The sequence below is a fragment of the Poecilia formosa genome, unplaced genomic scaffold, assembly GCF_000485575.1.
Source record: "Poecilia formosa unplaced genomic scaffold, Poecilia_formosa-5.1.2 Scaffold130, whole genome shotgun sequence".
NCBI lineage: Eukaryota > Metazoa > Chordata > Actinopteri > Cyprinodontiformes > Poeciliidae > Poecilia > Poecilia formosa.
Window position 1 is genome coordinate 1,383,851 of NW_006800069.1, and position 24,308 is coordinate 1,408,158.

The 24,308-nt window shown below is 39.3% G+C and overlaps 1 protein-coding gene across 2 annotated transcripts in view; it reads right to left on the reverse strand.

The window, feature by feature from the left end:
• The window catches only part of shroom4 (shroom family member 4), a 69,123-nt gene that overhangs the window by 17,757 nt on the left and 27,058 nt on the right, over window positions 1-24,308 (reverse strand). The window contains exons 1-2 of one of the 2 annotated variants that reach the window (XM_016676237.1): window positions 7,318-7,716; window positions 3,392-3,598 (exon numbers count right to left, since the gene is read on the reverse strand). In XM_016676237.1, coding sequence (XP_016531723.1) covers window positions 3,392-3,444 — 53 coding nt within the window. In that variant the 5' untranslated portion in view covers window positions 3,445-3,598; window positions 7,318-7,716. Of the gene's footprint in view, window positions 1-3,391; window positions 3,599-7,317; window positions 7,717-24,308 lie in introns of those variants that run through there. The other variant, XM_007561742.2, reaches the window with a different exon arrangement.

A 24,308-nucleotide genomic window follows, 5' to 3' on the forward strand; every position in this document is an offset into this window, starting at 1 on the left:
CCCTCGCCTACCTGTTGCTGCTCTTCCTCATAAATCCAGAAACGACCAACTTGTCACTCTTGATGTAACCCTGTTTTAAAACTACAATTGGTGAAGACGAAGAACACGAAACCTTTTCTTAAATTTGTAAAGGACTATGGACGAAAAATACTGAGTGTGGGAAAGAAAGCTACATTATCTGCATGGGAAAACATTTCTTGGGAAGGAAGTGAGCAATGAATGAGTGGAGAGGAGGCGGCTGTATAGATTTGACCTGGTTGACAGAGAGAGGAAACTAGAATATAAGGTCAGAACTGGACAGGAAATGACAGTCACTTCTGCCCAATCAGAGACCAATCTGGGACATGTGAGGGCTGTCGCAGAGATACACCCAGGGATCGTGTAAGGTCGCTGGATTAATCCTCAGTGTGTCAGCTAAACACACCAACAGCAATTTTTATTAGCTGATCAGAATGGTGAGAACAGATAAACTTCCTTCCTTCAGACCTCATATTGTGTCGGTGCTTGGATAAAAACACAAGTTGCACATTACAAACCCATTCACACTGTACAGATTGTCCTCTCTCTTCAGACAAACAGAGTTTACTGGATGTCTTCCTCTCTTTGTCCATGTGTTCCGGGAGTCACATGCCATTGTCCAGAGTTATGCCAGGAGCTGCCTCCTCATGTGTGTGTGTACTTGTCTAGCTATCCTATTTAGGACAGTTTCTGGCATATTTACTAACCTTCTAAGAACCGCTGGTTCTTATGGGGACAATCAGACCTGATATGGTGCACCCCCTTGATTAGACTTAGGGGTTAAGTCTAGAGGCATGGTGTGAATTAGATTTTGGTTAAGGGAAGGGTTAGAAATATATTAATAATGGTTTGGGTTACACATAAATGTAGATTCTTAAATAAATGGTAGTTAATACGCCACCCTGGGTGAGGGGCCTTAATAAAAAGTTGAATTTGGATCAAAGTAAGGAGTTAAATTCTAGCCACTGTGGTGGTTCTGGTACTAAAATTGTTCTGAATCTTTTTCAACTCAATGGAATCTGTTTCCTTAGATAAACACTTTTAAAAGTACTTTAAATAATTAACTGAGGTAAATGTGCTGTTTGATCATAAGGATCAGTTGGAATGTATGACTAAATTGAATAAATTTCTTTTGAAAAGTACATCGAGACGAAATTTTTTTATTGGCAGTATATAAATAGAACTGAATTGAATTAATACCAGGTCCTATTGTGGACAGAAATACAAACGTGTGTGTGTGTTCTTGTTTATGTAGCATAATCAGGACCTGACATTTACCGACTTTATGAAGACCTATAGGCATTATGGGGACCAAAGCCGAAATCAAATATGACAGACCCTTTTTAAGGATTTGTGTTAGTTTTAGAGGCTTGGTGTGAATTATATTTTTGTTAAGAGTGATTTAGGAATATATTGGCAAAGGTTAGTGTAAGTCTTATGATTAGGCAGCCATTACTTAACTTAATGGAAATCAATGCAAAGTCCGAATATGGGTAAAAATCCAAACCTGTGTGTGTGCGTACAGAAACTGTAGGAATGAAAGGCCAACACAGACACACAAACACACACACACAGATGTACTGGTTCTAATCCTCGTGGGACTATTAAATCTAATAGCAGTGCATTATATCACTGATTCTTATCATAAGGAGAACAGAACAAACCTCTTACATAGCATGCAGCTGACAAACAAGGACAGTGCAGCTATTTTTATTGTGAGTAAATATGCAGACGCCGCAGACTTCCTCTTTCTTTCTAACAGATTACAGTTTACCTCGGTGAGATCATACAGACACACAAAGGGTCTTGTATCTACATCACATGGTTGATTTTAGTTCAACCTGAACGGACAATACAGTCCTCCAACCCTGCTGTGTTACAGGAACAAAAATATATCCATTATACTCGACACTGAGGTCATGAAGGTTGTCAGCTGCCTAGCTTCTCAATTATTTAACAATGTTATTGTTTTAGTTAAAAATGTCAGATGTTTCTAAGCTGTAGCCAGTTTGTTTCTTGCGTCAGTTCAAAAAGTAGCTAAATCTTATTGACTTTTGGGTAAAACATAAGCTACAGACACAACATTTGGCTAATTTCACAACTTTATTAAAGGCATAAATATGTCCAGCATATAACAAATAACTGATATGCTTGTTCATGACTTGGCTTCTTAATGATGTTTTCCTGTTGTGCTACTTGTTATTTAGCTACTTAAAGCAAACTACTCTCCTGGGGATGAATACAGAAACTGAAACGTGTGTGTAACCTCCACAAACAATGCAAGAAGGGCTTTGGATGGATCCATAAGTTTCAATTTCATATAAAGTCAAAACTTTATATGAAGTCCCAACTTCATATGAAGTCTTCTGAGAGCGATGTGATTGGCTATCACTTTAGGATGTTTGAATAGGAGCCGAAAATAGATCAATGCTTCCTGTGTGGGCTGTGTTGACTATAAAATGCAGTGATGTCACCGGTTTCCTGACAATTGTTGGTTTTTCGAGATTGAACCAGTCACAGAGAACAAAAAAATCCCCGACACTGCCTTGCAGCATGAAAAAAAATCTGATGGGAGTCACAGGAAGGCAAAGAGTGACTCAAGTGGACAGGATGACACACTGTTTAAATAAAAACTGCTAACAAGCGTAATACATTAGACTATTTGAGAAATCTAAGTTTATCAATTCAAGCTTATTTAAGAAATGCCACAAAAGAGCACAATTTTGTGTTTGTAGCCTTTTTTAACAGAAAATATCAAACGACACCTGGAATAAAAGCCTTAATATGTCACCAGTTGCATCAAACAAAATATCAGACACTTCTTAGCTTGATCTGAATGTACAATAAGCACAGAATAGAATTTAATCCCATATCAATATAAATAAAAATAAATAAATACTACTGGTGTGGTCCTGCCCGTCTCTATGTAATGAAATGCTGCTATCACATACTGCTAAATGTTCTCAAGTCAGTATCAAATTATTAGGTATAACACAAAGTATCTGTGTTTTGTTCACCATTTTTTCCCGCTTTTATTTCCATTTCATAGTAAAAAGAACCACAAAGATCTTTGCTTAAAACAGACATTGGAGTCCTCTTTCTTTAACTTAGAACAAATGTTTTCAGAGAAAGACTGAAGCATCTCTAGTTGCTTTTCAGCTACAAGAACCCAAACGTTTCTCCTCTATTCGTTATAGAGCTCTGATATACAGAACTTTTCAGATTTCTGTACTGAAAAGCTCCAAAAGGCTTCAGTCAAATGTTGCTCTAAAAGTTACTGTATCAAGTAAAACCTAGAATTCAATCATTTTATATTTCACATTTACCAATCATTATTGGTAAATGTGAGGTCAGTCCATCTGTTGTGTCTCACCTGTTGTCGGTTGTGTGCCAGGGTAGGGTGTAGGAGCCGGAGTGGAGCTGCATGGCAGACGGAGGCGGAGGAGGGGGGAGCGGAGGGGAGTTGGTAGGAGGGGGCCGGGGGGTCAGGAGCGGAGGAGACGGAGGAGGGGGCAGGGGCAGTGGCTCCGACAGCTTGGCCAAGTGCCAGGAGTGAGGCCTGATGAGAGGAACGCTGCGTCTGCGTGAACGAGAGAGGAAGACCCAGGTCAGGATTTATTGCCAAAAGAATATTCACAGTTTAAGATTTCAAATTAAGCCAGTAAATTACAATTAACACAAGCTGAGGAATTCGGCAAAATGTGTTTTTGGACGTGGTTTCCCTAGAAGCTGTTTAGACTTTCCCCCCGCGCTGCCATAAAACGCTCATCTCACATGAGCAGTAAGTTCTCCAGTTAGAGCCGAGGCCAGGCATTCCACCGTATCCCAAAATATTCCCTAATTCCTTTATACAGACTTCCGATCTCACATGCTGGCCAGATTCAACTGAACCCCCCACAGAGAAAGTGTGAATTTAAGAAAAAAGAAACAAAGAACAAAAAAATAGTAAAAGAAAAAAAAGGGGGTCCGGGAATGGGACCAGAACAGTATCGATGTATGACCGCTGGAGTCTGAAATAAAGCTCATATCTTTTAAACCAACACACTGTCAGGAATGCTGCTGCTGGATGGAAGGAGCTAGAAAACCTGCTGAGTTGACAGCTAAGGTTGGATAAGGTTTAGCTTTGGAAACATGAGGTCTGTCTGTAAATACAGCTGCTGCAAAGCACAACGGATTTGAAAGGTAAAATCATTACTCTTCTAGCTGAAAATGAGTAAAATTGATAGGCAAGAAATCAAGAAAAATCTCCCTTTATTCTGTTAGAAAAGGCGAAATGTAAAGACTTGATATATAGATGGATGGACGGGTTGATGGATACGACTTTTGGGGAAAGAGACAGAAAATGAAGTCTAGGAATATAAAATATAAAATTAAGTTAACACTATTATTTGGACATATGTCAAGAAGATTTGTACTTTGAAAAAAATAGAGCTGGGTGACCTAAAGTTGAATTCCCAGCACCAGCCCAGAATGAGATATATGGTTCCTAAACCAGAAAGTGCAAAATCCGTAAAATGACACTATTCTGGGTATTTCACAGAAGCACTTGGAGGTACAATTAAGGAAGAAGAATGCAGACCCTGGCACCATGAGGGAGAGGAAAAGACCGTTTTTGAGTATTATTGTTTATGATAAAGCAAGAGCAGGAGACCCACTTCCAAAATAAACACTGTAGTTTCCTGGTTCTGGCTCCTTAGATGGATTTCTATCTGATTGTTCAACTTTGCTGACAATGTCCTTGAGTTATCCCCTGAGAAAGTTTATGTCAAGCCTGCATATGTGCTTCTATCCGTTTGTTTGTGTGGGAACTATCTGAAGTCCAGCTAGACAAAATGCCATTATTAAGCGCACCACAAGTATTAACGAAATGCCACTTCAGTGCCACTTCCTGTTTCATTAAGTTTAACTTTCAGAGATTTACGACCAAGAAAAAAACAAAACAAGCGACGTTTAACAGAGAATTTGATAACTGAGGGGGTGGGAATAGAAAAATGACAGACAAATATCCCAAAATGCAAGTTGTGTTTTACTGTGTTGCCAGGGAGAAATAATGTGTTTATTTTAAAACCAGATAACTTATCCTTTTCTCCAAAAGCAAAGTGATCCCGAGGCTGGATCAGAGATGATGTGAAGATTAAAACTCTGAAATCTACAACAGAGGGTTGTATTTTTTTTTTCTCGTTTTTACCGTGTTAACTTAGTAATTTCAGACTATCAGTAAAACATTTTAGCAGAAGAATGTGTGGGAAAAGCCTTGCAGCATGTATGCATCTATTCTGTCCGGAAACATGATTTGTAACATGTCAGAGCGAAGTGAGACTCTTAGAAATTCTAACCACACTAAAGTTTTTTTTTTGGGGTTTCTTGACAGTTTAATGGCTTTGAATACATCAAGAAATACGCAGCTATTAAAATATTTTAAAACTGCTTCAGATAAAAGTACAAGTTAATAATTACAAGTAAATCACACATACCAGAATTGCCATAACACTCCACATAGATAGTGAGTTGCTGGACAAGAAGAATAATATGGCGGACAAGAGGAACTTCCAGAACTTACAAAGGGGAACCTTCTCACGAAAGTCTGTGAAATGCTGAGCAGCTATGTGCACTTCTTTTATGTTTTAGCTATGTTGTATTTTATAAAGTTGGGTCTTATGTATGTAATCAAGTTTTTCTTCCATCAATTTTCTAAGTATATCAGTAGACATGTATGAATGTAGCCAACAGGAGAGCTAGCTAGATAGCATTTTCCATTTCTGAAGTGGTGATACTGCTTCTGAGTAACAGAGTTAGAAAAACTAACTCTAGGACTAAACCCTGACCTATCTCAACCTAAGTTCGCAGCCTCACTAAAAGGGAAGAACCACTTTTGTCAGGTGCTGTGGGGTGAGGTCGAGGGACACTGCAGCAAATCAAAACATTGTGAGCACTACGCTTAAGGACCGTTTAATGGCTATTTAAAAATGCGGTTCTCCATTAGTCAAATTTAAATACAAAATCAGTTTCCATTGAATCCATAATTGTTATTTCTGACAGGTGATGTGCCAGTCTGAAACTCAAAAATCCACTCCCCAGAGTAAATTTTGTGACTGTGTGTAGAAGAGTCAAAGTTAGTTAGTTTTCAGGTATTTAGAGGTACTTAAAAATGTAAGTTAGTGGGATCACAAAAGATGTAAAGTAGCAAACAGAAAAGTTTATTTCAGTGGATGCTGGTCATTTTGTAGATTTGCAGTTTTGATCTTCCACAACAGATCTTTTCAGTTATGAACTGGAGATGACTCCAACATCAGTTTATAAGATGTCTCGGCAGACTGGCAAATGTGAGTGTATTAAAGCGAAGTTGCTCCAAAGTTATTGTTTTGAGTCTTTAACCTCTCTGTCCTGGAAATGTAGGAAATGTTTTGGAAATCTCAGTGTGACCGTATCTGGCTCCAATCTCTTGGGAGATAAATGACAGGTCAAAACTTTACAAAAACCAAAGATCAAAAATCTCAAATCTCCAATGCTGCCTCTCTATTTTTGTTTTTTATAAATATAAATACACATACAGGTCTCGAGGTCTGAGGGAATCTTGAATTTAACCAAATAAAGTTTTAGAATGACTTCTGCTTTCTTCTCTCTGACACTTTAACCTACTGGGTAACCTGTTGCTGCTTGAAACAACAACCAAAGAGGAATCACATGAAGTCTATTTTGAGTCCACTAAGCTACAGTTTGTCAGATAAGAGTAAATCCTTAACCTGAACATAGAGATAGTGACTTATCCCACCACTTCTGTTGGTGTCTTTTTGTAAAGAAACCAAGAAATTCGTCAAAGTTAACAGAACTTTCGTTTTCTAAATATTCTTTCAGGATTCTTGCGCAGCATTTGAGCATCTTGAACTGAAAATCTAGTTAAAGAGGGAGATACTGACAACTAACATCAAAATCAGTGAACAACAAAGATCAGAATTCAAGAGGGGGGAAAAGCTCTGACTCTGAATGGGCCTTTATGAAAAGATTTGGAATGTGGCATTTAATGGCCAGAAACAGCAACAGCTGACTGAAACCACAAAGGTCACAGCGCATAATCAGAGTCACACATGAAGCCTCACCAAAGCACTGAGCAAATGCCAGACAGTCGGGAAGATCTGAGCTCTGACAGAAGCTGCTGCAAAGCGAGACGAAACGCGGACTTTGGCTAAGGTGAGTTTGTCTATGAGAATGAGGCAAACCTCAAATGCACACCTTCATTTTCTGTGTTCAGATCCTTCACAGATTGAGTTGTAGAGCAGATGTAAAGTTTTCAAAACCTACCTGACAGCACAGGTATCCACTGCTAAAATGATCCAAGCTCAGCCCTCGGGATCCCAGACAAGCCGAGTTCAAGTTCAGATTGTGCGCCGTCTGCTCTAACGTCTCAAACTTCTTCCACTCAGAAGGACTCTGCTCAGATTCATCAACCGGAATCCTCTTCCCTGTCCCTCAAGCCAGTTGAGGTCTGATGAGAATTGGGATGTCATGCAAACGAGTGACACCTCAACGCCTAAGAGCTGACGTGAAGTAGTCAGCTTCTGACCAAGAGGGAAAAACCAACTGATGATCCTCACATCCCCTCTCCCTCCTTCTCCTCTTTTCCTCCTCTGCTCCTGTCGCTGGAAGACAAAACATGGCTATGTCTCCCAACTGGACTCGGCATATCTCTCTCTCTCTCTCTCTCTCCCATCCCATTCCTTCCCTGCCTCTCTCTCGCTCCCCCCCCCCTCCTCTACACCAGGATGTGCGAGTCCGTCAGAGAGGAAGCCTTGTGGCGGACAGATAAAGCGCTGGACAGCCCGCTAAAATAATACCAACAGTTCCACACTGTTATTGTTTGACAGGAGGGGAAAAAATGCAGAGGTACTTCCTCCTTGGACGTGAGTGCGTCGGCGTCCGCGTGTGTTTGTGGAGCATGAAAAAGAGGTCTGAAAGAAATAAAGAAAGCAGAGATTTTCTCCAACCCCCCGCTTTGGCAGAAACACGAGAAAACAAAATGTGGTGAAAGACGGGGAATGTAAGAGAGGATGGGAGGTCTGCAGGGGAGTATGAAAAAAAAAACTGCTCAATAGGCCAACACAATGAGTGGGGGTGATGGATGAACAGAAGATCGTATCCCTGTTTTTATCGCTCGGACGCATTTCTTTTACATACAGCAATATAATGAAAGCTGTATGACTTAGACTGCTGCGTTTTGTGCTACTGATAAGTAGCCAGTTAGACTTTGTGCAACAGCGTCAGTCTTAAAAGGCAACACAGCTGCAGTTTAGGGAGTTGCCATGCCAAAGAGTAGACAAAGGACAATTTGGAGAAACACCAATCTACAACAATCTATGGAAAGTGCTACAGCATTCGCTAACTGCACCGGGTTCATCTGGATAAAACCTTGATGTCATTGGCATACATTTGTATCTAGACGGCTTGACTACAATCTGACCAGCTTCCCTAACTTAGCTGGAGAAAAGCTTAACCCATAGTGGGAACAAGTTGTTATGGCTTCTTGGAACAACAGCTTTTCAATGAAGACAAGATTAAAGGAATACATTCCTAATTGCTGTCCCATCTCCCGAATTAGGGTCATAATTCATAGAAGAAACTGAGATTTGTTATTTTTTCTTGCCTACCTGGTGTGAGGGTTCTTACATCTTGCACTTGACACACCACTCAAGTCCAACTTTTATCCTGATTGCTGACCAAGAACTGCAGTAACTGGTCAAAATATGAAGTGGGCGTGGCTACTGTGCTGACATACGCTGCAGCTAGAGGGATCTTCTAAGGTAGTGCAGGTTCAGGTCTAATTTCTGGCACATATGTACAGCAATCAGCCGGAGGATTAGACCTAACCTCCTCCAATTTGCTGTATGTCGTCATGCCAGCTAAACAACACTGATTAATCAAAGCGTCCATGGTCTCTGAAGCTGACCTGTGGCATCAAGGACAAGGACAAAAACATACACTGGAAAATGGGGCCAGTGGTAATAAAAGTTTATTTTACAGGCCCATCTTGAGGCACCAAGCAAACAAAACTTTTTACAGGTTTTCTGCAAGTTTCACCAACTCAAATTTGATACTTTTTAGGACCGTTTTCGATTAAATGTAAGACCTATATTTCTATAGAAATGTACAAACTTCGTTCAGCCAACTGGCGATAGATTTACACTTTGTCATGATCAATACAAAAGAGCTGGCTGGAAAAGGTATGTTAAAAGCTAGTTAGCGGCAGCCACAACTAACTTGATTGCAATGAAGATGTTGGCATGTGACTCAAACTTTAGCCTTAAAGAAAAATAATGCAAGAAAAAAAAAACTGAATATGCGAGATGTAATTGTCCTGCCAAGACCTGTGATTAAAATATTTAATATTTAAACCTTAGTTTTCAAATAACTCAAGACATTTTATGGCCTTAAATTTAGATACATAAATTTAAGACTTTTTCAGGATGGATGGACATAAATATAATTGGGTACTTTGGGAAAATGTACAGATTGGCAGTGCTGCAAGTCTATATGACAATTGCAATACATATTCTTTAGTAAAAGCTAATGCCAGATTCTTCACATAATGTTTAAGTAAATAAAAAAACAACAAAGAGCACCATGTAAATATTGTCTAAATTCATGGGACTATGTCATGCTATGTAAAGATTGAAATTAAATGTCTATTTGTGTGAAACCTATTCACACGTACAGAAAAGGAGGATTATAACTACATAGTTATCCAATTTTTGGTTATTTTCTCAGTTGAGTATTCACGGTTTAACTCAGAATTAGGGAAGAAAATTCATGGCTCTTTAAAGCCTGACTTCTAAGATGAGCCCAGTATGTTATCTTCTGCTGTCACTTGTGTAACAACAGAAACAGCTTGTTAGACCACCATTCTCACGTCTAAGAGACTCCCAAGAGGGTGGTCACAAAGTCCACAAAGTCAGGTTAGCATGTAGGTATGAAGTGGTAATTTCACAAAGGTCTAAAGGCAACATCTCATTGCTAGTTACCACAGCTCACAATAATTTGATCCAAGTATTTCCTGTGTTCATCCATCAAAGTTTCAGGATAAACGGTGTTGACACATCTTCCAAGAATGATGATGTTAACAGAGAAGCCTGAGAAATCAGCCACCACCCCTGACACAAAAACTTTTGTAAGGGCCGCAACTGATTTGATCTCCGTGTGTGAAGCTTTTCAGGTTTCAACTCTTTGCCCGGACTGGAACCATGTTGAACAAACATCAGCAGGTGTGAGTCGCTGATATCGACGGTGTTAAAGTTTAACCAACCCCTTAACAGCAGACACTTCCAAACACAAGTCCCTCAGTGGTCTTCAAAGATTTCCGGGACACATTCCATAGACGTGTGTCCATGTTGTGCACATGGATGTGAGGAGATTCTTGGAATTCCAAGTCTTCTCCCTAAAAAGGTGAAAGGTTAACTATGCCAGAGAGCCCAAAGAACCTAACCTCCTCCCCTCTACCCCCCCTGGCCACCTGATTAGAATCTATTTGTTTGCTTTATGGGTCTCCCATTCGTATATGTGCACATATCAGCATGCAATCAGACCTCCTTCTGTTTGCCTTGTAGCCCCTTGAACTCCTAATGATGGATGTCTGGATGACAAACGTACTTGAGGACATATCTTTACTACACAGAGGACCTCATACAATCCTGTTTGCTACAACCAAGGGTCAAATACACACAGACATCTTACATACCAGGTAATCAGTACAGTGAGACTAGGCCCATAGAGGGGGTCGATGGCAGGAAGGGTGAAGTCCAGTTTAGCCTCTGCAGCACAATGAGCTGTTTGTTACTGCTAAGTCCCCAGACTATCAGAGAGTGTGTATGTGTATGTGTGTGTGTCTCTAATCAGCGGTCCCTCCCTACTTATGAAAGGAAAGACATTTTCAAGTGATTTTTTTTTCCAGCATCAGTTTGGTTCGCATCAGCTGCATAGATGTAGGAAGGTAACAGATGCAGTGACAATGCAAATTCTGCATGCTAATGATATATAGAGCCCGTTTCTGAAGGTTATGACGGCTCTAAAGTTTTCTAGATATTGGCATATTCTAGTTTCTGAGAGGAACATCAAATGGTAAACACCTACAATAAACTGCATTATTACTTTCTCACTCAACATACAGTACACTCACAAAGCCACTTTATGCATGTGTGATTTATGAAGAGCTTTATTTATTCTCAGCCTTATAAAATGGTCAATGTGAGTTAAATGAATTTAAATGGTGCAATTCAAGTAAGTAATTGCTGAAGCAGGTGAAGGTCCTGAATTCAAATTTACTCAGATAAATACAAGTAAAACCATAACATTTATTGCAAAATGTATTCGTCTACCTTCGCATGCATTTAAGCTGACATGATATCCAGTTTTCAATCCACAGCACACCCTTAAGTTTTTTCTCAATAGACTTTCTACAAGATTCAGCAGTGTGTTCAAAGGATTTTCTTTTTACCAGTTTTTCCTGGAGTGTATTTGTGAGCTTGGACAGTGATGTTGATCAACTCTGTTAATTCACCTTAAAAATATTGAGGTAAGGAGTCTTTGCAGGATAGTCAAGCTTTTTCAAACCAAACTTTTTAATTTATGTTTTTATGGACATTGCTTTGTGAACTGGTTAACACTAATGTCAGAGTCGGAAGGGAACCATCATTCCCTTTTAGACGAGTCTGACGAATCAGCATCAGTCCTGTTCAGATCCATTTGTCAGGTGTTCAAACCCTCAAAACACCAGACATCCCTGGATGTCTTTTACCAGTAGGACAATCACCATGATCATCATCATCATCATCATCATCATCATCATCATCATCATTTCGCTGAAAAAAAAATATTTAGAATTAGATTTTCTTTGGTTGGTATATCTTGTTGAGATGTACCCTTTAAAAATACATTGATAAGCACATTTTATACTCACTAACTTTTCATTGGATTAAGTGTACACTTCAACTTTGAAAGAAGTAGTAAAACTATAAGAAATACATTTTCAAGCAACAGAAAAAGAGTTGAAACAAGTATACATTAAAATAAGTAAAAAAAAAAAACAATGTTTCTGTTATTGATGTAGACTCGTCATATGAACATTTTGGCATTTTCGTAACTTGTCAAGACATGTTTAGTTTGTTTAACAAAACCAGGAACATACAAGAATTGCACCAAGATCCACTTGAAAGTTATTTTAAAGGGGGTGGTAAATCACATTTTGTAAAGTGTTTCTTATTTTAATAGTTTTCTCATTTCTATACCTCTCGTTTAGTATACTTCAGGTTCTTTTCTAAATCAGCCATGGAAATACAATCATCACTAACCAAACCAGGGTTACCCCCAGAAAACTTGCTAAGCCCGGTGGTCGAGGCGGTCCACCGTGTTTTGTATTAAAAGATGAGTTGACAGGAAATGTAAAAGTATGACTGTGTAATTTATATGTTACGGGAAAAGATCTCGAGTGAAATGCTATTTAAACCCACAACTAGTCTAAAAACAACAAATTTGCACTTCTGTTTAATCCAAATTAAGTCAGCAGCTCCATCAGGCCCCCAAGAGTTTCAGGGGCCCCATAAACACTAATATCTTAAAACAGACCACAGATACATAAATGTAACACTTGTTTATTGAGATTATCAATGCTGTTAAATTTGATTCAATTGTTTAGGAATACATAAATTAAATTATTTTAAATTAACATTTAAATACAAGATTTTAAGAAGCTGGCAAGTTTACTTTGTAAAACTTCAAAGAACAATATTCATAGTTAATTGTTTTGTTACCATAACAATTTAATGCTGTGAGTTTAATCTTTGAATTTACAAATCCAATTTAGTAAACTGCGATTATAACTTATTGCTTTTTAGGGTGGCCAATTAAACTACTCCCTTCTCCCATATTTCGCCAAATCTAACAGAGAAGCTGTTAGAGGTGCTGATGATTTTTAGGAACAAAAGGGGCCCCTAAGTCAGATTCTGCTCCAGGCCTCATACAGCCTTGGACCCGCACAGCATGATGAGGTAATCTGCTGCACTACGCAGAAATGCGCAACAAACGGGAGATTTAATTCAGTGCTGCTAATGTGGCTTTAGCAGCTCTTCCATTTCGTGTCTGTTGAGTTTTTAATAAGCGTCACAGAAACTATTCTGGTTTGTCGAGTTTATGGGACGAGTTTCTCAGATCTCCGTGCGGCCGCGCGCATTATCTCTAAGTAGACAACACATTTGATATGGTTTGATGCATCGTGTAACCGGAAAAATAATAATAAAAATAATATAAAACCTGCATGATGCGTGACTCCGAGGAGAGCATTAAAGCTCCTCACCAGGCTGAACCTGCATGATCAGGTTAGCGCTGCTCGTTATCCATAAATGCTCCGGCCAACCGGGACCACAGACATAAACTTTACAGGGAGGCAGACACAGAGCCACACGCTGGGCAGCGTGTTGAGATGTAAACGCCGCATATAATTGTTCGTTCATAAAGATAAATCATTCTCACCGCTCCACAACGCGCCTCTGAATTCGCTACAAGTTATTCCTGCGGTTCACATTGAGATACGCAACCAGAGCTAACGCGGCGGGTTTTAAACTCTTACCTAGAGTTCTCCAAAGGATCATAATTCCTCACAGTAGGTTTATGTAAATATCCATACAGGTCAGCCTGAGTCCAGTTTGAGTGAAAGGAGGCGGCAGCGAGCGATCCCGCTGAGGTAAAGCAGCGGCAGCGCGCGAGGCAAAGCGCAGAGGCGCCAGCAGTGTGATTGGTTCACGAGCTGTCGGGTTTAAATGCATAAACTATAAACCTATCATTTAGGAATCAATCTGCTCTGCTAGTGAAATGCTAAGAGCAAAGGAGGCGCTTGCAGCCCGGCTTTTAAAGACAAACAAACAAACAAACAAAAAAAAAAACGATTTCTTTTTTTCCCCTTTCCTAGACACGTAAACAAGCAACGCTTAGCCTGGCGGCGGGGCTAGTAAAGCATGGCGGGCTGCCAGGCTTATAATACACTGGGGGAAACCCTGCAAACATGCTCTATGAACAGTGGCTAAAATGAACACAATAAATGTAAATGGAGTTTATTTGTAATATTCCCGTTCTGGAGTTTTGATTTAAAATCCAATTAAGAGGCTAAACTCCATCACTGCCTCCTCATACACTTCAGCTGAAGTTTTAAGAGAGCCAGGTCTTGAAACATCCCATGACAATTGTTTGAGCTCAGCTTTCAAACAAACTCCTGTAGCTGCTGGTGGACTGAGCCTTAAACCTTAAAGAACTGGAGGAAACGACCAACACGAATGTTACGATCTCAGCTGACGGCAGCCAACATTTTGATTCATGTCTTCACCTCCAAACGGAGTTTTAGGAATTTATTTTGGGGCGTGAGACGGCACTGTCTGCTTGTTAATGCCTCTGCTCTGTTCGTGTGTGTGTGTTGGGGGGACAGCGGTGTCATGTATCTCGGAGTCGCAGCTTAATGGGCCAGTTAATAAAAACCAGGCCTCAGGAGACAGCTCAACTGTAGGAGACCACACGCAAACGAAGAGGAGACACTCACTCCATTACTTCAACTGCAGAAGTAACAATCATTGTTAATGCCAATTTAAGCTGTGAAATACATGCAGCTTAAATATAAAAGTGTCTATTTGCTAACAGAAATACCAAAGTAATCTGTAAATATTTGATAAATGATTAATGAAACGGTTCCTGTAGGTTTAACGATCAGTGGCCGGTTTTGACATGAACCATACAGGCAGATGCACAGGGCAGCAACAGAAGAGGGAGGGACACTAGCACAACCTTTTAAAACATAACTCGTCTACACCCTGAATAAGTTTTATGTTGCTTTTTATGAATATGTAGACACCCCAAAGCTCAGATTATACTGATGAAAGGACCATGTGAAAGCTAGTTGTTGAATTGAATTAAATTTAATAAAAAATTATCATCCAAGAATGTTCAAAGAGTCGTCGTGTGATGCTGTGGGCAGAAAGGATTTTGAGTAGCGGTCGGTTTTTCAATGAATCTTCAGAGGCCTTTTGACTGATGACACTGTGAAACGGTCTCATGGCTATCAAGACATGCTAACAGCTCAATATTCAGGCAGCAGAGACGACACTGTGCAGTAAACATGGATCTGCAGTCGTAGTCCAGGTATTATTTGGGATTTTTTTTCAGTTGTTCCTGGTTCTAAAAATAACCCACATTGTTCCTACAGTAACAGATCCTTAAAACTGTCTGACTATAAAAACGTAAGAGCAAAAATGACTTTAGGCGACCATCAGAATACCAATATGTTAGCTTAGCTTTCCTTTTCTGTATTTTAACATAAACTAATTTTCTCACCAGAAATCAATTGGAAGACATTTTGTCATTTTTCATATAATGATGAGAATGAAGTTCAGATACACATTTTTCAATTAAAAAAAAAAAAAAAATCGTTCCATATCTATATTGGATGATTTTTCCCCCCCCAAACCAAAAATAAATAAATAAAATAAAATAGAAAGCAGCTCCAACAGACCAGTTACTGGAGCCAAAATGTTTTTAATTCAGTATTGTTGACGGCCCTGAGTTATTCAGTCTGATGTAGCTGGTGTGCGTTACCCTTTCATGGGTTCCCTCAGTGTATTATTGGCTTTTTTATTGTAGATTTTTTCAATCACCAGTAACGGTGAGAGCAAAGACAGAGTACAAAGTCTTTTTGGTGAAACAGTTGGAAACATAATGGTAACGTAGTATGGTCAGTATGTGACCACAGGAGGTCTGGTGTCACTTTTTTATTCACCGCAACTCTGTAACCTCTGCCCGCCTTTATCAGTCTACATGCTGACAACTTCAGTGAATAAAATGACAAGTTATTTATTTTAAATCTGTATTTTTTAAAGACTTTATAGATGGTGTTAACGTCTTCCAAAAAAACATAATTTTCAAATTTTCTGTCAACTTTAAACTTTCTTTTTAAAGTCAAAAACATGATGGGCTGCTGGATGACAACCCTAGCGCCCCCTACCAACGAACTTAGGAAGTTTTCTGGGGAAATCCCGTCTATAGTCTCTACTTGAAGGTTTTTGTTAAACAACAACTCACACACTGCAAAACACCTAAAAAGATTTAAGATTTGACCAAGCAGCTGCAACAAGTGAAAGACAGAAAGGGTATTGTGATGTTACAGACGAGATGCATTTTTAATAAAAAACAATTTGTTATGCCGCTTACATGGCACCTTCCTGAATAAAAACGGAGTTAAAGTAAGCCCAAACTAAGCTCTGCAATACAGTGGACTTAAACGCTAACTCCTGATTAGTAATTCTTTTGCCCCAGGCCAATAGGTATCTTGATGCATACCCCCTTTTTCTTCTCATCGCTTTAATTTGGCCGCAGCTTTGATCAAGACGATCTCAAGTGCCGGACAGGCTGCATAAGGTTCGAGTTAAGCCAGGCTCCCTCCAACTCAGTAGTCCCATCTTTGCCTGTTTGCTAACAAATCAGAATGTGAGCAGAAATAGATTTAAATGAAGGGGGGAAAAAAAAGACCTTTATCAGATCTTTTTTTTAATGAACTAATGCAGCAAAGATGATTGAAAGCAGAGAGACGCTCTTGTCCGTTCAGTGTCCACTTTACTTCTGATGTACTGCGCGGCCCAAATTGTTTACGGATGGGCCTCTAATCGGATCCAGAAAGGTATATGTGTGTGTGTTTGTGAGTGTGTGAGGAAGAGGTCCTGGGGAATGCCAAGAATGTCTATTGTTCAGCTTGGGAAGGAGTGATGGGGGGGCAGACTATTGTGCTTCATGGTTCTTGGCACCGCAGACCTCAGCATGCCCCGTTCTCCAGGGAGCATGTGGTTCAAAAATCCCAAACAACGGATGTGTGTGTGTGCGTGTGTGTGTGTATGAGAGCTTTTTTTTACCCATCCATCTCTCTGCAATAACATTCCAAGCAATTAGATGAATGTTTGTGTGTGTGTTGGAGAGTGAGTGTGTGTTGTGTCTACTGCCAAAAAAGCTCCTGACAGTCCCAAGCAACTTACTAATGAGAAAAACAAACCAAAACAAACAAACAAAGAAGAAGAAGAAGAAAAGAGTGAGTCAGCGTTCAGAGGCAGAAGCACTGGACAATCAGAGATCGAAGCTTTGGAGGAACAGATGAAAACAAGCGTTTCAAATGAGCACAAACAAACTGTGAAGCCGAGCGGCGGATGGGATCAGAGCCGAGAGGGCTTATCTTTCAAGGAGCGATTCAGGAGTTTGATGTTCTGATCAGACTTCACTGTTACCGATTACGCTGATTAGATGGACCCCGGCTACATCCTTTTTTCGCTTCTCATGGGTTCAATTACTAAGATTTAAAGTGAAAGGCCAGCCGTAGGGAAGCCAGCAGATGGCAGCCTGGTATCAGCTGGATCCCACTCGCTGAAATCCTGACTTTCTGAACATGTGGGAGGTAAAGTGAGGCCAAGGTTGTTTGCGGGGAACATTTTCAGCAACGAGGGCTGTTCAAAATGTTATACACCGTAAAATCATCACGCAGTCACCAAACACTGCATTTCGTTAAATGCCACCATTCAAAATCATCAAGCAAAAATGTTGACTAGTTTTCCATTTACCAGTAATCAAAGGCCAGAAGACTTGAGAGGTCTGGAAGGTTGACCTCTCAAGTCAACCTTCCAGATCTTTAATGTATTTTGTTGCGCTCTGTGATTTATAAACTAACAGAAGTATTTTGAAGTATAGTCTCTGAGCTACAGGGAGCCAGTGGAAGACTTAAGAAATGGGATGATGTGCTCCGTCTTCCTGGTTTCAGTAATCAATGCGACTAAAGATAAACAAATGGATGAATTTCTGTAGATCTTGCTGCGACATTAGTCCTTGAGTCATGGAAACATTCTGATAGAAGGTCCAGCTTTGTACTTTCTAAGTTGTTTGTGGAGACATTATAGCACACCTGTAACTATAGCACACAGTCAAGAAACAACAGTGACCTGTCATTTTACTAGTCACTTTACGTAACCTGGTAGTTGTGTCTGCTTTGAGGTCTCATCATATTCATGCCATAAATGAGCTAATCTAGCGTTAGCTTTGAAAGTGCTAGACATCTCCGGTGTGAACAAACCTCAAGACTCATTAAGGTCAAAATGACAAAGGTTCCCACTCTCATGTTTCACAACCATGTCTTCTACGTACTTCTGTTGTTTTCAGGTCTGAAAACTGTCGGGAAACTGAAGTAAATATTTATTTTGTTCATCCACAAATCCCAGCCTCAGTTGAGTGCCAAAAAGACGTGAAAGTGTTTGTGCTCATTTCTGAGGAAGGCAGCGAGTCAAAACATGTCGATATTTTATCGCCGTAATGTCTAAGAGAATTCCACGTGCTAGCTCCTTTGTCTTTCTACCACTTTTCCCCATTTCCATCCTTTCATGTGCTCTTCCTCTCCCTCGTTTGGGCTTCGGCTAAAGCCAACATTTAGCTAATGTGGCACGGGGATCAAAGAGTGAGCTGAGATCAAAGAGCTTTGTCATAAACAGCAGTTTATGCTGCCATGACAAACATAATATCATCCCTCTTGTAATTACAATTTTGATTTCTGCACGCAGACTTCTGCTGCCACTGTGAGCGCGTCGTGTTGCCACGTAACTCCAGCCTGGGTCAGACTGGGATGGTTCCTGCCTTTTATCCTGGGATTAGCTCCTTTTGGAGTTAAAGTAAAACAATCAACACATTTACTTTTTACCAGAGATGATAGATATTCTCTCTGATTTCATGATCTTTGAGACGTCTAGTCCACGTGCTAAATACACAAGGACTTCTATCTACAGCTAGCAATGCTAAACATGCTAACAGACTGTGAAGACATCACATAGGGTTTTTAAGGCATCCAGACTGTCTTGTATTCTTTGTAAGCGCTTTTGCTCAGCATTCCCCAGCTCTTGATTCATTTGTTTTGTTTTTTGTTTTCCTTTGGACTTCAGTTGCTTTTTCACCAATTTTATGCCCAGTGTAGCAACATGGACAAGTCCAGGACTGGAAACTTTGCAGATGGGCTATGTCTGTCAGTCACTTATTAAAGAAACAGCAAAGATGTGAGACACAGTTGACCAATAACAGCTCTTTGGAAAATATTTTGTTAGCTACTTTAATATCATTTTCAGTCAAACTGGGTTATTCTTGATATTTGCCACAGAGTCAGCAAAACAAATCGAAACAAACTTGAGAAATTTTGTCTCTAGTAAGCTACATACAACCTAAGTTACAAATGTGTTTCTTTTTCTCCTGGTATATTGTCTAATATGCCTCTTAGTGGTTTATGTTTCAAATTTAGGAGTCTAGAAAAGCCTAAGAGGTGTAAAGGAAGAAGTAGTTTAACAAACCCAAAGCATGCAAGCTAAAAATGAGCAACTATTAATAAGGAACTATTTAAACGTCTGCTTTTGCAGCCTTCATGTTATACACACCTGCAAGCTAAAAAGAGCAGCTTCCTCTTCAGATCAGCAGCCATAAACAAACTGTTTAGTCTTTTGTTCACTCCCTGTGAAAGCTGCTTTTTTTTCACACAAAACGCATTTCTTCAGCACTTTAGCCGGACAGGAAGTGCTGAGAGAAAACTTTGAGAGGAACAGGAAATGATACATTTGCTGGAGAACGCCCCTTTGCAGTGTTTATAGCTGCCCAACTGGAGTAGCTAACACACACGCACACATAGAGACATAGACAACAGATCTAACAAAGGGTCTCAGAAAACAGGAAGAACTGAGGAAGGAACATTTCCAGGTTGGGAGAACAAAGATGACCAGAGCCTTTTCCCCTTACAGATACACATCAGACAAAAAAAATATGTGAAGATATTCCATTGGAAAAGTACAAGGGTGGGCATTACGATATTCAAAAGACTCTCCCTTTTTCAGGGTTTATTTTCTCATTTAATGGCAATGAATTATTTGTTTACTTGTAAATTTTATGTATCTCTAATATTGCTTAAAAATGCTGAAGTGGTAAAATAACAAATCTACAAAATGAACCAATTTCTTCATCCGATTAATTGTCAGAATTGATTACTAAAATAATCATTATTGCAGCTCTAATTTCAAGCAATAGATATACTGACTGTACAGTTCTAATATATAGAAATTTACTTATATTATCCATTCTAATATTAGCTCATTAGTATAAGTATTATCCAATAAAAACAAAATTTGAAAAAAAAAAAAAAAAAGAAAAAAAGATGGATTTTTAATATCCAAATCTGCCAGGGTATGAATAGTTTTGGGCTCAACTGTATATCTCTAACAAATATAAGTGGACAAATTAAAAAAAGCGTAAAAAATGTAAAACGTTTTCAAGTTCATAGCCATATGTTAATGTTAGAGTATAACTCACTGCTCCTTTCGCTCACAAATAAAAAGCAAGTAAAGAATCTGACCTGAATTGTGTATCTAACTTTTACTTTTCTGCTGGTGGAAAAAAAAGTAAACTGTGGCGTCCATTCAACTCTCAAGGCTTTCACTCTAAAATAGTAATGTTTTTGTATTCTTTGCGGCTTGTTTGTCAGGTTTCACTACATTCTCTAAAAGAAGGGTCTGCCTGAAATACAAGGGCGGTTAACACCAGTGTGGCTTCTCTTTGCTCCTTAGCCGCCTTGTTAAAATGCCAATAAAGCATCAGTAGAGAAATAAAAAAGGAAAACTGACCAAAACACAATGCCGTCTCACCCGGCGCTGAACTGCTGCGCAGGCCAGTAAATTCCTGCGGTTAGCTGGATTTAGCCTGCAGGCCTTCCTTTGGCAGAACGGTACAGTAAGTCAGAGCTAAATTACCTTTTTGTTTAAAACACGAACAACACGGTTGAGAAAGGAGGGCAGCCCTCAAAGGCATGATGGGATGTAATTTTGAGACTTAATAATGTCCTGAACAATGACAAAGCCTGTAATGAGACTTACAGTTCGTCTGTCTTTTTATACAGCGATCATGGAAATACCCTCGTGTTTTCCTGTCGTTTTAAATTCAAACTTCTATGTTTCTATTGGATTTCAAGTAGGACTTGAGTGGTTAATTGAAATAATTATGATTAATTGATTATTGAAGTAATCACCAATTAATTTAGTAACTGTTAACTGGAATATGCTGCAGGGCTTCCCCCGGTTTATGATAAGCCTGGCGGGCCACCAGGCTTTACTTGAGCCCCCACCAGGGTTTTTTTAAGACTTCATAGCAAGTGATCAGGTATTAATCTTTCAATCTTTCAATAACACATTGTTGTCAAGTGATATTTTCAGATTTCCTGTAAATGTAAACATTTTTTAACTCAAAAACATGATGGGCCGCTGGACGAATGACAGCCAACCACCAAGCTTAGCAGGTTTTCTGGGGGAAACCTTTCCACTGACTCAAAAAACAAAACAAAACAAAAAACAAAGAACGAAATTTTGTGAAAGCACAACATATTTAGAACAAAATTAAACTCAACAAAAAATATAAATTTTGTATGTGTATGTATCCTCAAGTGCAATAGTTTTAGATTAATCTGGTTCAAATGCAGCAAAATGTTTCTTCAATGGCATTGACTTAGAGGAGACTGAATACTAATTCAACACTCAACTTTCATATTTAATTTATTTAAGAAAAGGAAAACGATATTATTTTCCTTCCAGTTTTCAGTTACACACCACTTTGTGCTGTTAAATAAAAGAAACACTTTAAAGTTTGTGGTTGTAACCCGACAAAATTCAGAAAAGTTAGAGGAGTGACTTTAACTAGTAACTCTAACAATCCACTTTGAATCTCAGATCAGCCTCCGACTCACGTGAAGCAGAAACGTTACACAAAAGCAGCTTCTTTTAAATCCCATCTCTTCGCCAGCTCCACATTTCCTTCCTCTGCATTTACATCATATAATTAATTCCGCTTTTTTTCTTGCCCGCTCCATCAGCTGAAAAGGCCATTTATTCAGGGGTGCACTGTAAAACGGAGTACAAGGAAAGCTATTAGTGGCCAGTTTCCTCAAGACTCCACAACAAATCCGCCGAGAGTCTGAAAACAGAACCGTGAAGCTGCTTTCAATCAAAGCTTTGGTCATTTGACATGGAAGTGGCCATAAACCAACAGACCCTTGATAAAAACACGCGGGTTAAATGCAGATGAGACACCGAGTATAAAGGATGTTGAGGACCTCAATAAATAACACCCTCTTATGGCGAAGAAGCAAAATGACTCGTGTGTGTATAAAGTTTCAAATGGACATGTAGACGTACTGATTACAGTGTCGTATCTTATTCCACTTCAGCGTTGCCTCATAACTCCTCATATCTTTTCATATTTCTTATAAAGTCCCGTTAAGAAACATGGAGCTCCATACATTCACAGGCCATCCTTGTTCCAACATGGCTGCCCCCCCTCCCCCCGTGTCATTAAAACAGACGGTAATGAGTTCTGGTTTGTGACTCAGGAGCCTGTTCCACTGTTAAAACTATACGAGAGCCAGGAGTTCGCCATGTGAGCGTTTCATCATCGCTCAACAAGCCGCTTGTTTTGCAGGCTGGCCTAAAAAAAACTCCCACCGTCCTGGAGGCTTTCCTGTTGCCGTGGTGACGACTCGGAGCCAGACAGAGACATGCTATGATACAACTTGAGAAAAAAATTGAGGTCAAAGTGCAATGCTGTTTGCCCTACACGATAGGCCCGACGGCAAATTTTGCCGGACGATAAATTGTCCCAGAAGTTATTGCGATAAGCGATAACGTTGTTTTGAGACCATTTTCAAGTAACGTTACGGTAATGGCACAATAATGCAAGGATTCTCTAACTTTGACAAGCTTTAAAGTCTAATAAACTGGAAGATATTTTAAATGTCCAAAAGAAATTAACAAAAGAGAAAAACTTAAATAAAAAAAGGGCTAGTTGAGACCAAAGCACCAGAATGAAGGCTCTCAAACAGTTTTTGGCACAAAGAGAGCGAGAAAAAGGTAAATAATGTAAAAGGAAATCACTGAGTTCATTTTAATTCAGCATGCGAAAAAATGATTCATTACTTACTGTGACAGGCATGGCCTACTAATTACTAATTAAGATTTGGTTATTTGTAGGGGCGCACCGATTGAAGTTTACTGGTCGATCACCAATCTTTAAAAATCAAAATTCAATTTTGTTCAATATCAATTTTTGTCTGAAAAGTAAGGATGCACCGATATGAAAATCTCAGCCAATATCTAGATGCAATATTAATATTGCACACAACACATGACCAACCTCCTACATACGAAACACAACATGATGGAAATTAATGTCGGTTGTTTAAATCGACCTAGTTTTATTTATCGGATCGATAAAAATGACCAATATCGATGTTGGTGCCGATATATCGTGCATTCCTACAGAAAAGTCACAAAATATTGTGAAAAAAGTTGTAAAGTTGCCATCAGTGTGTTGATTAAACAAAAGTTAGAGAAAAGCTACACAACACAAACTGTCTTATTTTAACCAAATCTACAGCTGTATTTCTTTGAATGAATTTTTTTTTTTGTTTCGTATAGTTTTAACAGTGGGAAAATAAAGAGAATCTAACTACTACACAAAAGCAATGGAAACATTTTTTTATCGACAATTATGTCAAAAACCAAATACTTTGCAACCAAAAGACATGTGACTTTATTAAAAAGAATTGTCCTCACACTATTACTGTCATTCTTTGTGAAAAATCCTTGCGTAGATTTGAAGAAAAAAACTTTTTTTTTACCTTTGCATCTTAAAACAGTAATTCTTTAGCATAAATTGCATGGGGAGTGTTAATCATCTTGGAGTCCTGGTAACTCTGCAGGAGCTGCAGAATGTTAAAACGGCGTAGTCAAAGTCCAGATCAGTGGCAAGACTTGAAAACTGATGCTCACAAGCAGAACACAGTAGATAATTTATCGTCAAACTCGCAATTAATCACTATTCTGTGTTGCTCTGTCACATAAGCTCCAATAAAACACGACGTTTGGAGTTGTAACTAAATATGAATCACATTCACACACCCCAGCAGCAGGAAAGTCCCCCACAGTCTCCACACCAGACTGTAACACACTGATGAGTAACAGAGCGACATTCTCATCATAACTAGTAGCATTCCTCAGGCTCATTTCTGTCTGTTTACCGTCTGAATCACCACCAATTATTCATCCTGCGGATTCTTATCATTTGAGATCGGTGCGGCTACTGCTGCTTCAACAGACCAAACCTCCCTGCAGATGCCGTGCCTGATTCCAGAACCAGAGGCGCTGCTTCCAGAGGGCTGTCTGAAGAAT